At 35.9% G+C, this 21,033-nt stretch overlaps 1 protein-coding gene across 1 annotated transcript in view; it reads left to right on the top strand.

Moving 5' to 3' along the window:
• LOC138695875 (cytochrome P450 9e2-like) overlaps positions 1-18,116 on the top strand; it is a 36,035-nt gene extending 17,919 nt beyond the window's left edge. The window contains exons 4-8 of the mRNA XM_069820205.1: positions 1,490-1,686; positions 3,921-4,107; positions 5,683-5,904; positions 8,760-9,014; positions 16,757-18,116. Coding sequence (XP_069676306.1) covers positions 1,490-1,686; positions 3,921-4,107; positions 5,683-5,904; positions 8,760-9,014; positions 16,757-16,926 — 1,031 coding nt within the window. The 3' untranslated portion in view covers positions 16,927-18,116. The remainder of the gene's footprint in view (positions 1-1,489; positions 1,687-3,920; positions 4,108-5,682; positions 5,905-8,759; positions 9,015-16,756) is intronic.
• Positions 18,117-21,033: the final 2,917 nt, after the last annotated feature.

Below are 21,033 nucleotides of genomic sequence, written 5' to 3'. Positions count from 1 at the left end.
CACGGAGCATTTGATTTGTCTTGTGGAATGCTGTCGTACGCAACCGATGATAACAAGGCGCATTCACAATGAAAATTAAACATAACCGTAACACAAACACAGAAGTTTGCGGCCAAGTTATCAAAAGAGATCATTCACAATGACTCACATAAACATTGACATAAACATTGCCGTTAGACGTCAACATGAATATTTACAAACTCCAAACTTTCATGCTTATGCTTACGTGATTTGCAAACAGTACACAATCGTGGAGCGCTGATGTATACGACAGAAAAATGAGGAAATGGCATCGTTATGTTTCCATGGTTACCAAGTATCTTAGCGGTTATGTTTATGTTCCCATCGTGAATGTTCTTGATTTTACCGTTACATTTACATTTTTAAGTTAACGCTTACGTTATGTTTAATTTTCATTGTCAATGAATACCCTGCGTACGACTTGCCCGCGCAAAACACAGTTCGAAATAGGTTATGGTAGCACACAGACCGTACAGACCGCCATCTGTTGCTACGACGTTCAAATTATACCATACACGTTCTCAACTTCAGATTGAACGCCTTGATTAATAGGCAACTTCTCTGACATAAAAGCTGAAACTCGCTTCAAATCGTTGACTCACAACAGTGACGTCATGACACACTTTGAAATGAACACCCAGTATAATATGATGTCTTACTATCCTTCTGATGGATTTGAAATTAATCATCAGCCTATCCCGATGTTTTAATTAGTGAAGTGAAGTCTGGTTCTCCATCCTAAGTTACAATTTGTAATTGCTCAAATGAATGTTGGTCCGTCAATCGGGAGCGTACTTTACATGTAACGTATTTCATTAAAAAGAACTGCTCACATACATATGTCGAGCCGAACATTGAAATAAACCTAGCTCAAAATGACGTAAGGAGTGGATATTTTGAATTGTAGTGAATTTTCGGTAAAATTTTAAATCTGAGCAATTTTCCCTTTTTAGACTTCTTTGAAAAGTTTCACAATTTTATAATATAAAAAAATGATATTCGGCAGCCTTTTTCTTAATATTATGGCAAAGTAGGCCTACACGTGACAATGGAGTTTTCTGTAATATTTCTTTATGGTAGTAATATGAACCCCTTTAAGTAGTTTAGAACATAACAAACATATCACATTCTCTTTCTGTAGACAACAAAAGAATTTCTCTCCCATTCTTCTACAAATATTCGTTTTGCTGCTCTCTTTACGTTTAATGGTTTGGAAACAGCCGTTCTGATACTTGTGGGATGTGTATGTACGTTTAGGTACAGATTTGTTTGATCAGTATCCAGAAAATATATAACATTTGAATACGGAATTCCTTCGCAGGAAACCGACGCTCTGGCCGTTCAGTTAACGCAGTCTTGCCTTAAACTCCCAACATACCGAAAGAAGATTATTTTTAGCTCGTTGCATGGATGGAAAGTGTCAAAGAAAGGCAGAGTAATTTCTTCCGTTTATTTTTCTGCTTCGCAGATGGCGATATGTTAATCTTGGAGCTCAAGGACTTCTACACCAGATACACAAATGACGTCATCGCCACAACAGCTTTTGGACTGGGCGTGGATTCTCTGAGACAGCCGAAAAATGAGTTCTTTACAATGGGACAGCAAGCCTCGAATTTCGGAGCCCTGAGAATTTTTTTGTTCTTTCTAATGCCTAGAGTTCTTCAGGTCAGTCCCCATTTTTAGACTTATACTTTATGCTTTAATTATTCTTATTGCCTATGCACTAATACTAACTTTTCAGTCTGATTTTGGCATCCATTCAGCCACCAGTTAAATTGATTTCGTTTTATATTTATTAGGGATAGACTGCCGGACCTAGACACCAGGAATATTATAATGAGGGTCCAAAATGGCCAGTCTATTTGCAAATCACCCTTATAATATAGGAATATAGATTAAGTGTTTCCATACAAGTAAGGAATGCATCACACATTACCTTGAAACAGACACGCATAAATTCCGTACGGGCTATTCCATCTCAAATCGACCGAAATACAGAGAAAATTGACCTTGCAAATTTTAAATACAATGAAACTTTTTCTGTCCGTTGACAACTGTGATACAATGATTTGTGCAAAGTTTTAGGCATCAGAACTTCATAGTGTATAATTAAGAATATTTAAATTTATCGTATTTTCATAAAATTAGCAAATTTAAACTGTTGTGGCTCCGAAACCCTTTCACCCAATGATCAAAATCAAGGTTTATTTTGATGCTGAGAAATTAAAGTTTATATTGACATGTAAACAGTTTTTCTTACTTTTTATGGAAATGGAGAAATTTAGATTTTTCTTCATTAAGACGCCTTTGACCACGAAAAAATATTTTTAAAATATATGGTTAGATTCAGCATTGAAAGTACAAATAAACATATTTTTACTGGTGCACAGTTGATAAGAAAATATTGCAAATATCAAATAAAGAAAATAAATAGTACGCGCGTGAAGTAACCAGCTGACTGTGAGGCGGAAGCTAGCCGAGACAAGCAAGGCCAGGAGACAAACACGTGATGTTTCGTCTAGTAGCGCATAGCTGGGCTAGCTTTATCACAAGTTTTCATAAACACAGGAGTAAAATGACGCCCAACGCTCGCTTATCTTCAGCTCTCGGCCAGTGCGTGCAGTACTGTGCTGTTCAAGTCTAGGCATGTGAAAATAATTTATTTAATACCCACGAAACTTATTGCCGAGCCACTAAGCAAACAATGCCGAATTCCTCTTAATAATGCAAGAGTTTTTCTCAATATTTTTTTACATTTTTACAAATTGGCAAAAAGCCTAAAAGTAAGTAAAATCAGATTATCTGTCTCTCTGTATACAATAAAAATAAGGATTACTTCTTCTCATAACCTACCAAATGTCAGCTTCAAAATGAGCTCCAGTTCAATGTTCTGCAGTAAATGGTTCCAGAGTTCTGAGCGCTGAAAGAGGCTTGTTGTTATAAAATACGCTAAATTTGTCGCTAAATAGTACGAAAACCGTTTGACTTTCGATAATATATTTTTGAAAATGCACTGTCCTCAGCACCTTGTATAAATAGGGAAAAAATTAGAGTATTAAAAAAATTCGAGGTTTTTTACTGATTGATTTCATATGGAATAGCCCGTACGCATGACTCACTCTATGTTTAGTCTGAGAACATTATTAGAGAAACAAAAATAGAAAACTAGAAAAGGAAGTGTTTTGTTTGAATAAAAACTGGATTACAAACTGGTCACAGAAAGTCAGTATATACTGCACTCGTAGATCACCACAACAATCAGGAGTATAAAAATATGCTACACAATATGTAGCAAAAAAAAATTGCCTCTATAAAAAACAAAACGCCACCACAAGCATTAGTGATATTCTGCAGATACAATAGTTTCTTATTTATTGAACAAGAAGCTGCAATTATAAGCTGAAAATTTATTTTTAAAAATGTGTTATAGTTTATCAGCGAAGTCTAGAAATGTCATGGCTTATCAGTAAAGCTCGGATTTTTATATAAGCTTAGTAACGTACATTTTTATTTGTGGAGGCAACTGGAGATTGAATTTACCTGAAAAATTCTCTCGCGAGAAGAATTGAAATAAATATTCTTGTTGAAATTTACAACATCATAAGACAATATGTTTTGGAAATATTTTCCAAGACACGGGGCTTGCATCCATAAAGAAGTCAATTTGAAATTATACGATAAATTGAATAAGTGTAACTATTAATGTCTAATATCCGGAAACCGGCAGTAATTTTGTTGGGTAATGATAGGCCTACATTGCTTTCATCGAGGTCGTTGGGTAGTAGGCAAATAGACTTTATGTAACGTCGACACTCTGTCTTTTATAATAGTTATTCTTACATTTTTCTCGTTCAAAGTGACTATTTCTTAACTTGATAATTGTTTTCTGCCTTATCTAGAGGCTGGGAGTAAGTTTGATTCCTGGAAAGATTGCAGATTTCTTTAGGGTGATTGTGAAGGACACAATATTGACGAGGGAGAGAGAAGGCATTGTAAGACCGGACATGATTCATTTGCTCATGCAGGCCAAAAAAGGAACTTTGCAGGAAGAAGACTCTACGGAACATCAGAAAAGTGACAAAACAAGTGAGTTAAAAATTCAAACTTATTACATTTTGTTGACCTCAGTGAAAAATAAATTAGCCACGTCAGTTTTAGAGAATGCAGTGATATATAAATACTAGGGTATCTCTTCTTTTTTTACTTTTAAATTTTGGAACTCATACCCGCTCATTTTTTTCCTTTTAATATAAAACATTGTTGATAAAAATTTCCTGATGATCAAACCAGGTTAAAACCGTGCCGAATTGACCTTGAACTTGTTCAGACTTGCTGCGCGCTATTTCCGGACAGACAATTTACGGAGAGGGAAGAAAGGGTGCAACAAAAGAAAATAAGAGAGTAAGAAAGGCGACATAAACATCAAACATTAGCACAAACATTTTCTAATTCTTGTGTTTTCCATCTTCTGAAGAATCCAATTGATATATAATAATAATAATAATAATAATAATAATAATAATAATAATAATAATAATAATTAGAGTGTCCCTATATGGGCAAAAAATTACTCCATTAAAGGCTGTGTGACGTATCTTGTCTCACTATGAAAAGACAGAGAAAGGAGATATGTCTTACTTCGTCTGTGTTATGCAAATCTAGTCTCGGAACAATTGTTCCCTTGAAATTATTCGTCTGTGCTGTTATGGCGATGGGGGAGTGGAGCGATGCCGTCCATCCATCCAGTGGCGGAAGCGACTAGTTGATGCATTCTGTAGCGCAAAATAAAATAACAAAATATCTCTCTTCGTACTCTGTAGTTCCGTCACTGAGCTTGTCTTTCAAGAAACTGAGTTCCGGCAGCCTGTACAATAACAAGATTTTGAAAGGAATCCTGAAAATTTACAACCCTCCTATAATCTCCACCCTCATTTGAAGGGACTTGGTTTTATTGCTACTGAGAAAAGATAAACCTTACCAGGTGTAATAATGATCGATAAATATTTTGTTTTTATGAAAATATTTATTTTAAAATATAAGGTTTGCCATAATTATCTGAGCATCTTATAAAAAAAATTCTCTATTTAATTTTCACTATATGAGGTGTTCATAGCACCCTGAGCCAGCAGTAAAGGATTAAGTGACACTTTATTGTTATAAGAATATTAGTCTTCAAGATGTGTATTTCACTATTACATTTTCAATGTTACACAAATCCCAGACATTTCTATTACAAAATCTGTTTCGTATAACAATAATAATAGTAATAGTAATAATAATAATAATAATAATTATTATTATTATTATTATTTATTGATTTATATTTGTGTGCTCAATAACACCCGTAGGCCAATAATTATGGTCCAGTACATTAGAACAATACAAAACAAATAATAAATACGTTAAAATATGACACTGATAAAGATTAAGATGAGTAATGTGAATTAAAACACAATCTAACTATAATAATAATAAAAATAATAATATTACCTGTAGTATTTTTATTATTAATCAAGTAGTAGTAGTGGTAGTGGTGGTGGTGGTGGTGGTGGTGGTGGTAGTTGTGGTGGTGGTGTTAATAGATTAATTTTAAATAATACAAAATAAATAATTTTACGCTTCTTACACTATACAACCTAATACTTCATTTCTTTCCCACAGAATTTGATGACGAAGATATTGTGGCACAAGCAGTGATGTTTTTCTTTGCCGGTTTCGATACGTCGTCCACTCTCATGAGTTTTCTTACATATCTGCTGGCCGTGCATCCCGACATGCAGGCTCGACTACAGAAAGAAATCGACGACACACTTAAAGAAGGCAATGGAAAGTTCACGTACGAAGCTCTCAACAGCATGAAGTACCTAGACATGGTTGTGTCCGGTAAGTTTTCAGTGGTAGTAAGAAGACCAGTTATTGTGATATCTTTGGTAGTAACAATTATTGTTATAATTCTTTTTGTATAACATTTTCATCTAAATGTTCAATATATCAATACAGTGAAAAGTAATGTCATACTCTTATAATTTAATGACATACCCGTACACAAGGCTTATACTAGTAGAATCAGAAAGTACCGGAACTTCGGATGGCAACGCGATGCTCTATAGGCAACTTCTCTGCCTCGTCCAAGTGTTATGTGATCTACTCTCCAGGCGTATAATCTCAGTGCGAACACGTGTAGATACTTTTGTTGCAGATGGCATATAACCATTTACACAACACTGGCTTGAAAAAGTGCACCCCGTAGGGAGTGACACATTTCTGCCAGCGTTCATACCACTTCTCTCTAAACATTCCTGCAGCCCATCTTTGGTCACTTCCCGCAGAACGCTTGTCGCATGAATTTTCACCTCTTCGTCTGACGTAAATCACTGTCCCTTGAGTAGGGATTTGACCTTTGGAAATAAGTACAAATCTGCTGGAGCAAGATATGGAGAATATGTGGCTATGGAAGGAGAGGTATTTTGTGTTGTGCGAGGTATTCACTCACCAAGAGCGACCTATGTTCTAGGGCATTGTCATGGTGGAGAACCCAATTCTGTCCTTGCCACAAGTTGGGTCTTCTTCGTCGAACTACATCACGAAGACGCCGAAGAATTGTAACATACACCTCCTCCCGAGTGTCATTTATATCTGTTACTGTTGCTCCAAGATATTTTAATTTTTACACCTCTTCGAAGGATTATGAACATTAAAACTAAATATGTAACATACACCTCCTCCCGAGTGTCATTTATATCTGTTACTGTTGCTCCAAGATATTTTAATTTTTACATCTCTTCGAAGGATTATGAACATTAAAACTAAATATGTCAGTATTTTTTAAACTGTGGTATTCACATAGTCAGACACACAAAAACACACCCCAATGAAATTCTGAACACACAACTCAATTTCAGAACACACACACTCTTTGACTCCACATTACACTACACAAACACACCTCCACAGGAAACAAAACAAAAGCCGCCAAGACAACAACCAGTTCTGAAGAAGGCCAATAGCAGGCCGAAACACGTTAACCAGGTACGGTAAAATTTAACACGAGAAAGACATATAGTACATATTCCGAAGTGATATAGTGTTAAAAGTTGTGTAATCAAGATGTATAGCAATTAATATTCAATTTATTTAAACCATTAGTAGTCAATGGATATCACGAAGGACATATTAATTGCTACTTTGCGCTGTATTTTACAGAACTTTTACTTTAAACCTCATTACTCAATTTTGACTTACACCACTTCTGCTCTGAATGGCTCATATTTCGATTGGTTTCCGGCTACGTTAGTCTTCCCCATTCTCATGCGTAGCAGCATTGAGTTTATACGCCTGAAGAGTAGGTCACATACCACACGGACGAGGCAGAAAAGTTGCCTATAGAGCGTGGCGTTGCCACCCGAAGTTCCGGTACTTTTTGACTCTACTAGTATAGCCCTATATACTCCAATTCTATTTTAAAATTTAAACATTGAGATAGAAATTGACAGGGAATTTAATTAAGGAAATCCTACCTGTAATGACTGTGTAAAAGTACGAGTATATACTCGAATTAAAGTAATGAAATAAGATACAATATGTACTTTTTAACATTGTGGTATATTTTATTTGATATTCATGTATAGGGGAGACTTGTACCTTTAGCATAGTGTACCTTTGAACATTTTTTGTTTTTTAATTTTTGTTGCTACCTAGAGGACTCAAACTGAAGTAGATTGTAGAGAAAGCCGCTAAGCAGCTCTGGTCGTAGTTTCGGTTTGATTTATTGCAAAGCGTGAGTTCCGTGTATAAAAGAAGTTTTTTTAGTACCGAAGGTAAACATTTCGTTCGTTGATATGTTTTCTAACACAAAACCAGATTGTATTTGTTAATATCTTTCAAGTACGGTGTGTTCCCTATAATCTGGTGAGTAATTACATATTTTAATTTCCATGATTTATTCGAATCTCTAGTTTTGGGAGCCATATTTGATTAAAAGTACACCCTCTTGTACCTTTGAACACAAAACATCTTGTACCATGGAACATGTTCCAAAGTACCCGATACTATCGGGTTTTGTTTTTCTTTTATTTTAAGTTCATGTCACGAAGTAAGTCCGGAGTTAAGAGGCCCCCAATTGATCCGGATGCCTTGAAGAAAGCTGTTGAAGCAGTTATTGCTTCTCCAGGAATTAAAATCTGTATCAGAGAAGCCTGCTCTTGGTTTATGACGGCAAATACATTTTAAGTATGATTGTAAGCATTTACAGCTAAATTTTCATCTATATTCCATGTGTTCCAACTTACAAGAGGGTATGTCCCAAAGTACATGAACCTGTTGTACCTTTGAACACATTACATATCCCTTCATTTTATTTTTTCCATCCTTAATAGATCTGTAGAACAGAAAAATACACACAGGAAGTTGTAAAGGAATCTTCAATAATTATTTCAAGCATTTTTTCATTTAAAAATTTTCATTTCCCAAAATTAAAAAAATAAATAAATAAATAAAATGTGAAAAGTGTTTAAAGGTACAACAGTCTCCCCTATGTAATCCATATATACGCAATATTTTATGACTATTTTATGAAAAAACAAAAGTAAATTAAATGCAATCTAAATGGCCATTTGGCTGCAATAAATATATTAATTAAATAGAGAATGCAGAGAGATGGACCGAGTAGAACCAGGAAGTTCATCTAATATCTAACGATATTCACTGTATCTAAACTAAAATATTACCTGATTTCACAGAAACCCTGAGGTTATACCCTCCAATCTCAGCAGTGGACAGGCTTTGCATCCGAAACTACACATTAAAGAGTGATCCGCCTATCGAGTTGGTGCCTGGAGACAACCTCTTTCTTCCCATCTGCGGAATACACCGCGACCCCAAATACTTTCCAGATCCGGAACGTTTCGATCCTGAGAGGTTCAGTGATGAAAACAAGCACAAAATCAACCCCTCGACGTATATGCCCTTCGGAGTGGGACCCAGAATGTGTATCGGTAAGTAATTTACTGCGAATTTTCTCATTCTACTGTCCGTTTCATTAATAGAGGTAGAGTATGACGACAATAAATTATGTTAGAATAAGAATGGCAAGGATTTTTTATTGGGTTATTTTACGACGCTGTATCAACATCTAGGTTATTTAGCGTCTGAATGATATGAAGGTGATAATGCCGGTGAAATGAGTCCGGGGTCCAACATCGAAAGTTACCCAGCATTTGCTCGTAGTGGGTTGAGGGAAAACCCCGGAAAAACCTCAACGGGGTAACTTGCCCCGAATGGGATTCGAACCCGGGCCACCTGGTTTCGCGGTCAGACGCGCTGACCGTTACTCCACAGGTGTGGAAGAATGGCAAGGAAAATCATAAAATGAGTCGGAAAAAACTCGCCTCGTGCTATTTTCGTCTAGCAAACGTTTTATTAAATTTACTTGGATATTAACCGTACCCGCGCGCTTCGCTGCACTTGTTATAAATAAATATCATTGACTTAAATCTGTTATATTTCCAAATACAGCTTTGTTATTGTTAGTGAATAATTAACTTATTATCAATTATAAATCGTTTGCTTCTGAATTACTTTCAAAGTTATATTTAGAACTATGAATGTAACTGTTATTACCATGCAATAGGTGATGGAGTTGTTCGATTAATTGAGCCGTTCAGAGCAGAAGTGGTGTAAGTCAAAAATTGATAATGAGGGTTAAAGTAAACATTCTGTAAAATACAGCGAAAAGCATAAAATAATATTCAATTTATTTAAACTATTAGTAGCCAGTGGATAGTAAGAAGGACATATTAATTGCTACTTTACGTTGTATTTTACAGAATTTTTACTTTAAACCTATTATCCAATTTTGACTTACACCACTTCTGCTCTGAACGGCTCAATTGTACTTTTAAACTTGGTATTATGTTAGACCTAACAGCGTCTGATCGAATATATTTGTAAGAACTGAAGGTTGTTACTCTCAGCTGGAAGAAGGTTTTGTCACCAAACGATACCATTTTAAATAAAGTGTTGTACTTCCCGATATTATTTGTGTGTTGATAACGGATGTAGTACTATAAGTACCTACCTAAATTTTTAATTGGTTGTGAGGGCTCTTGAATCTCAGGAAGAAAAACTTTTCCAGCAGCGCAACGTATTCGAGACTAATTTACAAACATGTTAAGCGAATTATTCTTGCAACGAAAACGGATGCTCCCTAGACCAAATAGTCGTATTTCAATTACTTATGTAATTACTTCATGTGCTTCGGTACATCATAGTAATATTAGTCCTATCAAAATGTTGCACAGAATAAAACTTATCGGAAATCGTTTTTAAGGAAACTTTTGTTATGTAATTTTTTCATAAAAATCAATAATAAGCGAGATATTTCGAATTATTTAATTAAGGCCCCCTTATAACCCCCCTTTTAAATAAAGTATTGTGACAGCCACGTGAGAAGGAAGGGCTAAGTCGGCCGTGGCGGGCAGGTTGCGCGCGCATCTGCTTCCTGGGGCATGTGCTGTGGGGAGAAAGGTGAAAGAGCGACTGCGGCAGAGAGAAGAGATATCCGGATTATTCGAGAGTGGAATCTTTCGCGAACTCTCCAGAAACTATAGTTTGGTTATAAAAGAGAAGACGCAAGTGAACGTCAGTCAGTCAGTAAGGCAGTGTTGTTAAAGTCAGTGGAGAGCAAGCCAGACAGTCTTGTGTAGCAGTGAAGCCAGCTTCGAGACCAGAGCGCGACTTGAGTTGTGTCCGTAACTGTGGAGCCTGAAGCCCGGAGTTCGAGTGCAGTGGACCGTCTCTGAAGGTCTGGGGTTCGAGATTCTGTGAACGCGAGTGACTGAGCTAGAAGAACTAGCCAAGACAAACGAGCTGTGAACTGAGAACTGACAGTTCTGTGTAGTAAATAGTGCTTTGTGGATATTAGTTAAGATTAACAGTTCATTGTTGTTCGTAATAGTCCAAGTAAATTGTCATTGTCGTTTGTGGAGTGCAATAACGAACGCTATGTTGCTGTGCGGAGAGCAAATCCCATTGTTGACGGGAGTGAAATTAAATTGTAGAAAGTGAAGAGTTATTGTTGAGATAATAAAATTACATTGCTGTTCACTATAAAAATTTACAGTATTTTGAATGCCATATAGCCTATAATCTAAGTTACAACGAACTTAATTTATATTCCAATTTTTATATAAATCGGTTCTGCCATTATCGCGTGAAAAGGTAACAAACATCCAGACAGACAGACATACAAACAAAAATTTCAAAAAAGCGATTCTTGGTGTCAGTATGATTAATTATACATGTTGACACCAATTATTTTTGTAAAATCGAATATTGCCAGAAAAATTTCGGTTACAGATTTATTATTAGTAGGCCTATAGATGACACAAATGCTTTTCGGTGAGAGGTTGTCAATCGTCTAAGCTACTGTTGATTAAATTAACGCAGAAATATATAGAGATTCGACATTTGTGCCAAAAATAATTTTACAAGATGACGGAATTATTGAAAGGAAATGCACACTATCCCTCAGTAATTTGACGTAAGTTTGCATACTCTAAAAATAACAGTTTTTAAGGGAATTTCTCGTATGCAAGCAACTGTTTGTTACCACAGGCGTAAAAACAACGTGATAGAAAATTCCGCCGATTTTGAAAACGTTCGTCAGATACTTTTACAAACGTAAAAATTAACTGTTAATTTTCCAAAGTCTCTTTCAAAGGTTCCAAGACATGTCGTCCACAGACACAATGTCCATTTTATGTCCACACATTCTTTTGCACATTCTGTGAATGTCTACCTTTTTATCATCCACCCACTTTAAGACCATTTCTGTTTTTGTTTACAGATTTCATGTCCAGTAATACGGTATGCGCCAAAACAAACAGCACTGAAATTATCGCTCATCTGCTGTCCACGTTTCCCTAGCAACGAAGTATTTATTTATTTTATTGTATGCAATAGTTTGACATATTGTGAATTCAGTGTTCTAAAACGTAGAAATACGTCTATAATGTCCCTCTCCATTTAAAAGTTCGTCTATCAATAACTTCCCAACCGTTACATTTCGGTCAGGTTAAATCGCTGTAGATTAGCCCAAACTACGTTACCCGCAGAGGTGTATAACCTGTGAGGCAGAGAAGTTGCTTAGCAAGTACGGCGTTCATTCTGAAGAGTACGTACCGATACGTACGGTAACGCCGGTAGTGGCAGGAAAGTGAACTGTTTAGAAATACGTACTGTCGGGATATGGGGAGAGGGTTAAGACGATTACTTACGTATTTGTTGACATTAACTTCGACGGTCAACATGGACACGGAGCATTTTATTTGTGTTGTGGAATGTTACCGTACGCAACCGATAACAAATATACCTTATTTTATTTCAAGGAGTGCAGTTCGGTGGTTCCTTTGAACACCCACTTACAGATTTATGACTTCCTACATAATCACCTCTGACAATTCCATCCTGTCCCCTCGTCCCAAGATTGCACAGTTGCCACAATCCTGCCACAATCCTCGTGACCCTCGGCGGCATTCTTGGAATTCGGAAAAGACGCGGCAACTCTGCCTCCACGTGGATTAGACGGGAGTCTGTCAATTCTTCTGAACGAGGGTTGTGATTGGTTACTTACAGGAGAAGACAAGATTTCCGTCACAGTAAGGAAGACATTTATTTATGACAACCAATTAGTAGGGGGCAGTAGAAGGTCTGTCGGCAAAGTCCTTTCTATGAAACTGCACTCCATGAAAAAAAATACAGTATACCCTGCGTACGACTTGCCGGCGCAAAACACAGTTCGAAAGAGGTTATGGTAGCACACAGACCGTACAGACCGCCATCTGTTGCTACGACGTTCAAGTTATACCGTACACGTTGTCAAGTTCAGATTGAAGAACGCCTTAAATAATAGGCAACTTCTCTAACATATAAGCTGAAACTCGCTTCAAATCGGTGACCCAACAACAGGACGTCATGACACACTTTGAAATGAACACCCAGGATATTGATTTTCGACAACTAATCGCTATCTCATTCATGGCAATGTACGCATTTAATAGTCTTGTAGGTACTATCGAACTTGATGTAATGGAATTTAGCGTTTTAGCATGGTGATAACAATCTATTGACAAAAAATTTCCGGCCGTGCGAACCTATAGATTTACGAATTTGAAACATTATAATCTTGAACTGCAACTTTAACTCCGTATAATACAACACATTTAAGCTACAACATAAACTGACGACTCTACAACATTCAACAATAAATTTGCCAGCAAGCTAGACACAGAATATGATGAAATACAGTCACGCAGAAGAGAGTCGTGCTGAAACTTACAAATAGAGTGGGCGGGACCACGCCGGAAATAAGAATGACGTAACGATAGAAACGCTGATGAAATATAAAGCAGTTCTATGACAATAAAATTTATTGTAGTACCTGGTGCAACATAATAGGAAACCATTTATTGATATAATTATTGTATTGTTTAAAAATGTAAAAGAATTTCATAAACCAAATTTGTATATTCATTTATTTTTTAATTTTAACCTGCAACTTTAGAAAATTGATGTTGTTGTTTATATGATAGATAAAGTATAAAATAATGAATTTAATATATCCTACATGTACATCTCACTTGATGATATGTGTCAGAGGAAAAACAATTGTCTGTATGCATCTGAAGTCTGACTAGTGTAATATGTAGCTAGTCGGCGATGTATGCAATGGAGGAGGAACTGGCCGCCCCACTCCATTATCTCCTGGCCTAGTTGCCTCATAAGTGATGTCTTCTTGGTATCACTTGTGAGGTTCAGACCTGTCTTTGGACAGTTGACTAAACACCAAGCTTATGTAGTTTTAAATAACAATGTAGGCAGTCATCGGTGTAGCTCAGTCGGCTAAGGCGTTTTCCTGTCGATCAAGAGTTGCGCTCGGGCGCGGGTTCGATTCCCGCTTGGGCTGATTACTTGGTCGGGTTTTTTCCGGGATTTTCCTCATGTCATGTAATCTATGGCGAATCCTCGGCCTCATCTCGCTATCACCAACCCCATCAACGCGAAATAACCTCATAGTTGATACAGCGTCGTTATAACGAAGTAAAAAAATAGTCCTACATTAATAGCTACAGTGGAAATAACAAAACCGCTGAATCATTAAATTAATAGAGCCAATTGAAGCATTCACGTGCAAATTTGCACAAGTCCATTTTTCGACACCGAGCTGTTGATATTGTTGTCTTCGTATCTCTGAGCGCTATCTTATGACAGTATGAGAGAAAAATAAGTTTCGAAATAATGCTTCCTCGTCAGCAGTATACTCACTATTGGCCTATTTAAAGGATAAAAAGAAATTAGATTAGGATTTTACTTTGTCGACTTGTATTATTCTACATATAATCACTTCAATTGTGTGCATATTTTTAGAATGGTTTCCCACAAAATTTCTTAATTAACAGTGAAATCTCGATTCATACTTAGGCCTATAACTTATCTTGCATCGAGACTTCAATTGTTAAACATTTTATAATCGTCACGCGAGTTTGATTATGCTTGGCGATGGTGATGAAACAGCTATTCCTAAATTTTAAAAAAATGACAGAGGAATCGTAGAACAAAATCCCTATAATTGCATCGAACGTTTAAGTGGTTGGTGGTTGTATGATTTCAAATAATCGTAGATCATAATTCGATGAGAATCATTTTAGCATAATCATAAAACAAAGAACTTGAACTTTGAATGAATATTGCAACCAGTGCAAGAGTGAATTTATCTACTACGATGACATTAAAAATTTATTTCGAGACGAGTGTTTTCTGACGAAAAAGAGGCCGTGATCTACTGGCTATGTTACATCCAGACCAGAGCTAGAAGTTGGTACCAAAATGTTTAAGTTGTGTAAGCTTGGTCTATATCTCTACCGAATGAAAAGTAGTAACGCAGCTCTCAATGTCAATGAACCAGAACGACAAACATGTATAACCGGATGGTAACCAAACTTGTGCTCCAATCGTCCACGGCCTTAGAACAAGAAAAGAATAAACGAATAAAAGGTATAAAAAAACATAATTTGTAATAAATTATAAACCTCTAAATCTAAAATAATTTACTCATACACATAAAAATAACATACAAAGTATACAATATGATTCTAGCCTCATTATAACAAAATAACAATGAACATTTTCACTTTATCAAAAGAAATACGGTACTTCTTTTATATTCAGAAAAAAATTAAAACAATATTTATTTTTTATTCCGAAAAAATATTCGTTCTGTGTCTCAAGACGTTACTGGAGCAAATCTTAAATATGATACAGTATTTCTTAGGCCTACTGTCCTCAGGTGAACAACAACTTTGTGTATCTCGTATGACGTGGCACATAATATTAAACCCACAGTATTGTTTTCAAGAAAATTTTTCATTTCTATTGTAATGACAGCTAGGAAGTTCGTATCGTAATTCCGATGTTGAACTCGGACTGTAACACAACCGAATGCATAGAAGCACGAGATATCAACATTTAACGAAGAATAATCCGGGAAAAAAATAAACGTGTTACACACTCCTGTTTGCATAATTATTTAATAACAGATGAGTTTACTTTTTTTGGAATCATGCGTAATATTAACATTACGTAAATGTAGTTATTATTTATTTACTTACTTACTTACTTTATTTATTTATTTATTTTAGTTAGCAAAGTGAGTACAAATTAAATTTATAAAACAAAAATGTTTCTAGCCTCTACCGTAAGAGCCAGGCTCGTGTACGGTGTGGTCTTAGCCAATAACATAACATAAAATTTACAAAGACAGTTTACTAAATACAGTAAGTAACTTAATTCAAACCATAAATAACACACAAGAGCAAAGAAAAGAAGAAAGAGAAAAAGAGAGAAAAAGCATTATATATATATATATATATATATATATATATATATATATATATATATTGATAATCAGACAGAAGTCAGTGATGTTCAATAAAAACATGAATATAGTCTACAGAAATAAAAAGGTAAAAAATACACATATTTGTTAGTATTATATATCGTGAATAATTTTATAAATTTATTTTTTAAAACATTAAATTTTAAAATATTTCAAACTTGGAAAATGGTTTGTAATTTTATTATAAAGTCTTGGGCCGAAACTAGCACCAAAATAATACAATAATAACAGAATAGCTCACTTTGTTCAGAACTTAAAATATTAATATAAATTAACAATATTCTTCAAACTATTCACGACTGTACACAGCTCCACAGAATGATACCACGCGTTGTTTATGTGAACTGCGTATCGTCTGTAGCGAGCGGGTCGCGGGTAACATCTATACTCCTCGCTGTACTCAATTGAAATCTACTGTTTTGGTACGAACTGGTCCAGACGTTTCATCTTCAGCTGTGGCATACTGAGGATATCACTACGCCCTCGAGTGTCTCGCCACTGAAGATGTCTACCGCAGCTCTGGACGAAATATCGCCAGTAAACCATTGTCTCTTAGTCCGGAAAACATTCACCCCATTGACGCCGGCCATGAAAATCTACATTCGAAGATTCATTATTTTTCCAGTAATGATACGTTGTGGGTTGCTAAGGAGCAAGACGCGCGTAAGGTATTACAGAAATGATAACGAACATTCTTCCTGAATAAGTGCCCACTTGAACGTTCCATGTTAAAAAAAAACCGAACTGTACGTGACTGGTAGTAATAATAATTTTCTGTTTCAGGCAATCGTTTCGCTCTCTTGAAAACCAAGCTCGCTGTGGTGCATCTGTTATCACGGTTCAACCTGAAAGTGACTCCCAAGACGCCGATACCAATCATAATGGAGCAGAGCGGTTTCAACATGACTGTGAAGGGAGGATTCTGGTTGGGCTTAGAGAAGAGACCCACTTGAACCAAGTTTAAAATTCTCAGAGTTGAAATAACTTTTGAGCATGAATTTAAAGTTGTACGCCTATTAATGTTTGAATATAATTATGTAATATGCATCTGTCAATTAGCTAAAATAAGGTCAGATTGAAGGTATGCGCTCACTTATCGGAAAAAAATCCATTCGTTGCGTTCGGATTTTTATTATAGTATCACTCATTGTCCGCATTTCCGAATGAATAATCAAATAGTGTTGTAATTTACCGCTAGAGCGCATTATTTCATTGTAGTATTCTGAACTGAACCTGAAAATAAAATGAATAGCTTTGTAACTTAAATAAACTATAAAGGACATACCTGGTTAATTTAGTATTTTTCGAAGCTCATCCCTTATGTTCTTTCTCCATATTACATTGCTTTAATTCTAATTTCATAAATTATAAAACTCTTCATACTGTTGAACTTAATAGAATAACTTCACGTCACCCATTAATTCATTACACCTTCAATATTACCGCGATTGGAGGCCTTGTCATCGATATATTTGCCCTGACGTTCTATATTTCGATCTTGAACCGTACGGAAATCCTTTTAGAATTCTCTGGCAAGAATTCTGAACGGAATCCCGTCATGCGGACAGAGACGAGATGGTCTAGTGCGCGATGCTCCATTTAAAAAAAGTAGTGCAAAGAACGCGCCGAACGAATTTTTTTCCGGTACTTAAATGAGCGCCTAGCTTGAGAGGCCGTTGATGTACCGTGTTTGTACTTACGAATTCAGGGATTTCACCTCAGAAATCGTTCATCCTTATTTACTTACTTTCTGGCTTTTAAGAAACCCGGAGGTTCATTGCCGCCCTCACATAAGCCCACCATCGGTCCCTATCCTGAGCAAGATCAATCCAGTCTCTATCATCATATTCCACCTTCCTCAAATCCATTTTAATATTATCTTCCCATCTACGTCTCGGCCTCCCCAAAGGTCATTTTCCCTCTGGCCTCCCAACTAACACTCTATATGTATTTCTGGACTCGCCCATACGTGCTACATGCCCTGGCCATCTCAAACGTCTAGATTTAATGTTCCTAATTATGTCAGGCGAAGAATAAAATGCGTGCAGTTCTGTGTTGTGTAACTTTTCGTTCATCCTTATTGAAAATATATAGGCCTATCAATAAAGTCTTTAAGAAAAATTAATGATGATGATGATTATTATTATTGTTGTTGTTATTATTATTTATTATTATTATTATTATTATTATTATTATTATTATTATTATTATTATTATTATTAAAGGAAGATCAGCAACAGCAATGTTAAATGGAATATTTTGGAACAAGAATATTTTTAAGGAAACAAAAATAAATATTTATCTGCCTATAGTCCAAAGTTTCACAACATATAGAGCGGAAACATGGAAGTTAAATCAAAATTTGCGATCAAAATTATTAGCATTAGAAGTGGATTTTTACGACGTTCGGCCAGGCGTTCTGAACTTGAAAAAATAATAAATGAAGTGATCAGGCAACATATGAATAAAGAAAATTCAATTTTGGATTTCGTATATTATAGTTACAATGGTATGGACATGTAAAGCGAATGGATGATGGAAGGCTACCAAGAAGAGTTTTAGATTGGATTCCAGAGAGAAGGAGAGGCAGAGGTAGACCGCAAAACATCTGGTTGCAAGACATAAATAAAGCGTTGGCAGAGAAAGGACTGCAAGAACGGAATTGGGAAGATAGAATTGTATGTATGTATTTACACTGCAAGTGGGCAAGCATCCGGTGGTATACACAATATAAACAATACACAATAAAATAATTGGAGAGCTCATAACATGCGAGCTTAGACGGTGCTCCGGATACCTCAGTCAACTCAACTTATTGAAGTGGACACCATAGGCCTACTGATGCAACGGAACCGGTTCAAATTGATGAAAATACGTTATTGATATTCTATGATATCAATTCACATGTAAACTCGAGAAATTTAGTTCCATCGGGGATACCCATGGCATCGGCGTCAACGAGTGTGGCGATGATTTGCCAACTCTCTACGATACATCATCCAACATTGGATATTGGCAGATTAGTGTTGGGAAAGAGTTTTCACGTCATAAACGGAGTTTCACAAGTCATAATTTTCATCTTCTTAACATAGGAATCAGCAAGAAAACGCAATAGAGATCATATGAGGAAATGTTCAAGCAACTTCTAATGAAGATGATGATATCTATTCCGATTGTTGAGGCGATTACAAATAGCCTACCTACATATTGGACACCGTGTAAGACGTAAGCGTAACTCTACGTAAAAATTTGCGTTAAAGGAGAGCATTTTCCCTAGACCAAAAAGTGGTGGCTTAAAACAAATCTCTGAATAAAATAGGTCTAGGCCTATGAGTATTTTCCAAAAAAAAAAAATGAGTAGACCTACGGTATTTCCCATGAACCAAAAATATAATAGGCTATAAATGGAGTATAAATTAGTATTTTACCGTGGATTAAAATAATAAAAGTTGAGTATTTACCCTCGATTTAAATAGCAGTATAATATCCGAAGCCTATGATGCCGGTTACTTTAGAACAAAAATTATATAGGCCTATATATTAGTTCGCTCACGGTGGAAGTGAAGATCACCGAGCTCTTATTACATCTGAAAGTTATGTCATTTTTAATATATATTATCACACACATTTCTACAGGTATCAATACACCTTATTGTGTAGTAAGCATCGACCAGGCCGCCATTTTCTCGCAAAAGAGGTCCAGGGCACATACTTTCCCGTTAGAGTGTAAAGAGCTGACAATACATGAATCATAACAAAACGATAAAATTTTTATTAAAATCTTACATATATGTGGTAATGTATGTGCCTTGGATCTCTATTGTGCGAAGGTGGTCTGGGTTTACATAATTACAAACATGTAATCGAATTACCTATGTACTTACCACCTTCACTGACGCTCGAAATTGAGGACCCATTTTGCTGTTAGTATTCGTATGTCACTTTCATCTCGAAGGCAGCTGTCTGAAGTCAGTCACATCATCTTCGCACACTGTGTTCAATAACACGTTGTACAGTACAGTACATTAACACCTTTGTAACCGAGAAAGTTTTTAGTTCAGTTCAAATTCCTCCAGCACTAATTCTGTCACAATTTCCGATTAAACAATTAACAGTTCGTTCATATTGTGGTACGTAGGCTACTCTTAATGGACCACTCTACGCGAATGCTGAGCTTAAAACATTTTGTGCAAATAAATGTAATTTAAATTTAAATTCTGTCAGTAGGCTACACAATCAACAAACACATCTGTTTCGGTGGTGATTGGGAGTTCTATGGTACTGGTCACTTTAGAGCAAAGTTCATCCCCGACTACTTGTAGCCCCTCACAAAATATTTATTTTATAGTCTGAATATTGAGTTTCTTAATATTCTTGTCCAAATACTCGCTAAAATTTGTCGTACGTACGACGGAACAGATGAACAACTTTTTACACTTTCATGCAAAAATTTAGATAAAGTCATTCAATATTCTTCTGCTTATTTTCATAGCGAACTCGCACAATACAATGTTTTAACCAATAAAACCCTGCTTATTCACACCACTGAAACGAAACTCTGATTTGCACTGATTATTGGAAAATATTTTTTTCACCTATTTCACGTCAGTAGCCTATTTCGCAACTGCCTGCAGCTCAAGTCACTCAATCAGTCTTTATCACACTTTTCACAATTCACAGTAAATCTCTTCAAACAGTTAAGTAGTAGTCACGGTAGAAGCATAACGTTTATTTTATGTTAAAATACGAAATACAAACTGCTCCATTGTCTCCGCTCTATCTCCTACGTACACGTCATGTGGGCCTACACACGTAAATACATTTTAACTTTTTCTTCATAAATGAAGAAACTAAATGTAATTTTGCTTTGAGTTTTCTCTAACACATTGATGTCCACTACAAACCGTATTTGATCAGTGAAATTATTATGTAGAATGAAGCAACAATCTTGATGAACAATCGCTCAATTGTAACGCAATAAACACTAATATTGTGAACGACTACTGATGGCATTCTTCTGGGAATAAATCCGAACTTTCTGTAATTGTTGGAAATCTCCA

This window comes from Periplaneta americana, chromosome 3 (assembly GCF_040183065.1).
Source record: "Periplaneta americana isolate PAMFEO1 chromosome 3, P.americana_PAMFEO1_priV1, whole genome shotgun sequence".
Taxonomy (NCBI): Eukaryota; Metazoa; Arthropoda; class Insecta; order Blattodea; family Blattidae; genus Periplaneta; species Periplaneta americana.
The sequence above is the reverse complement of the archived record's forward strand: the minus strand, read 5'-3'. Positions and strand labels throughout refer to the sequence as shown.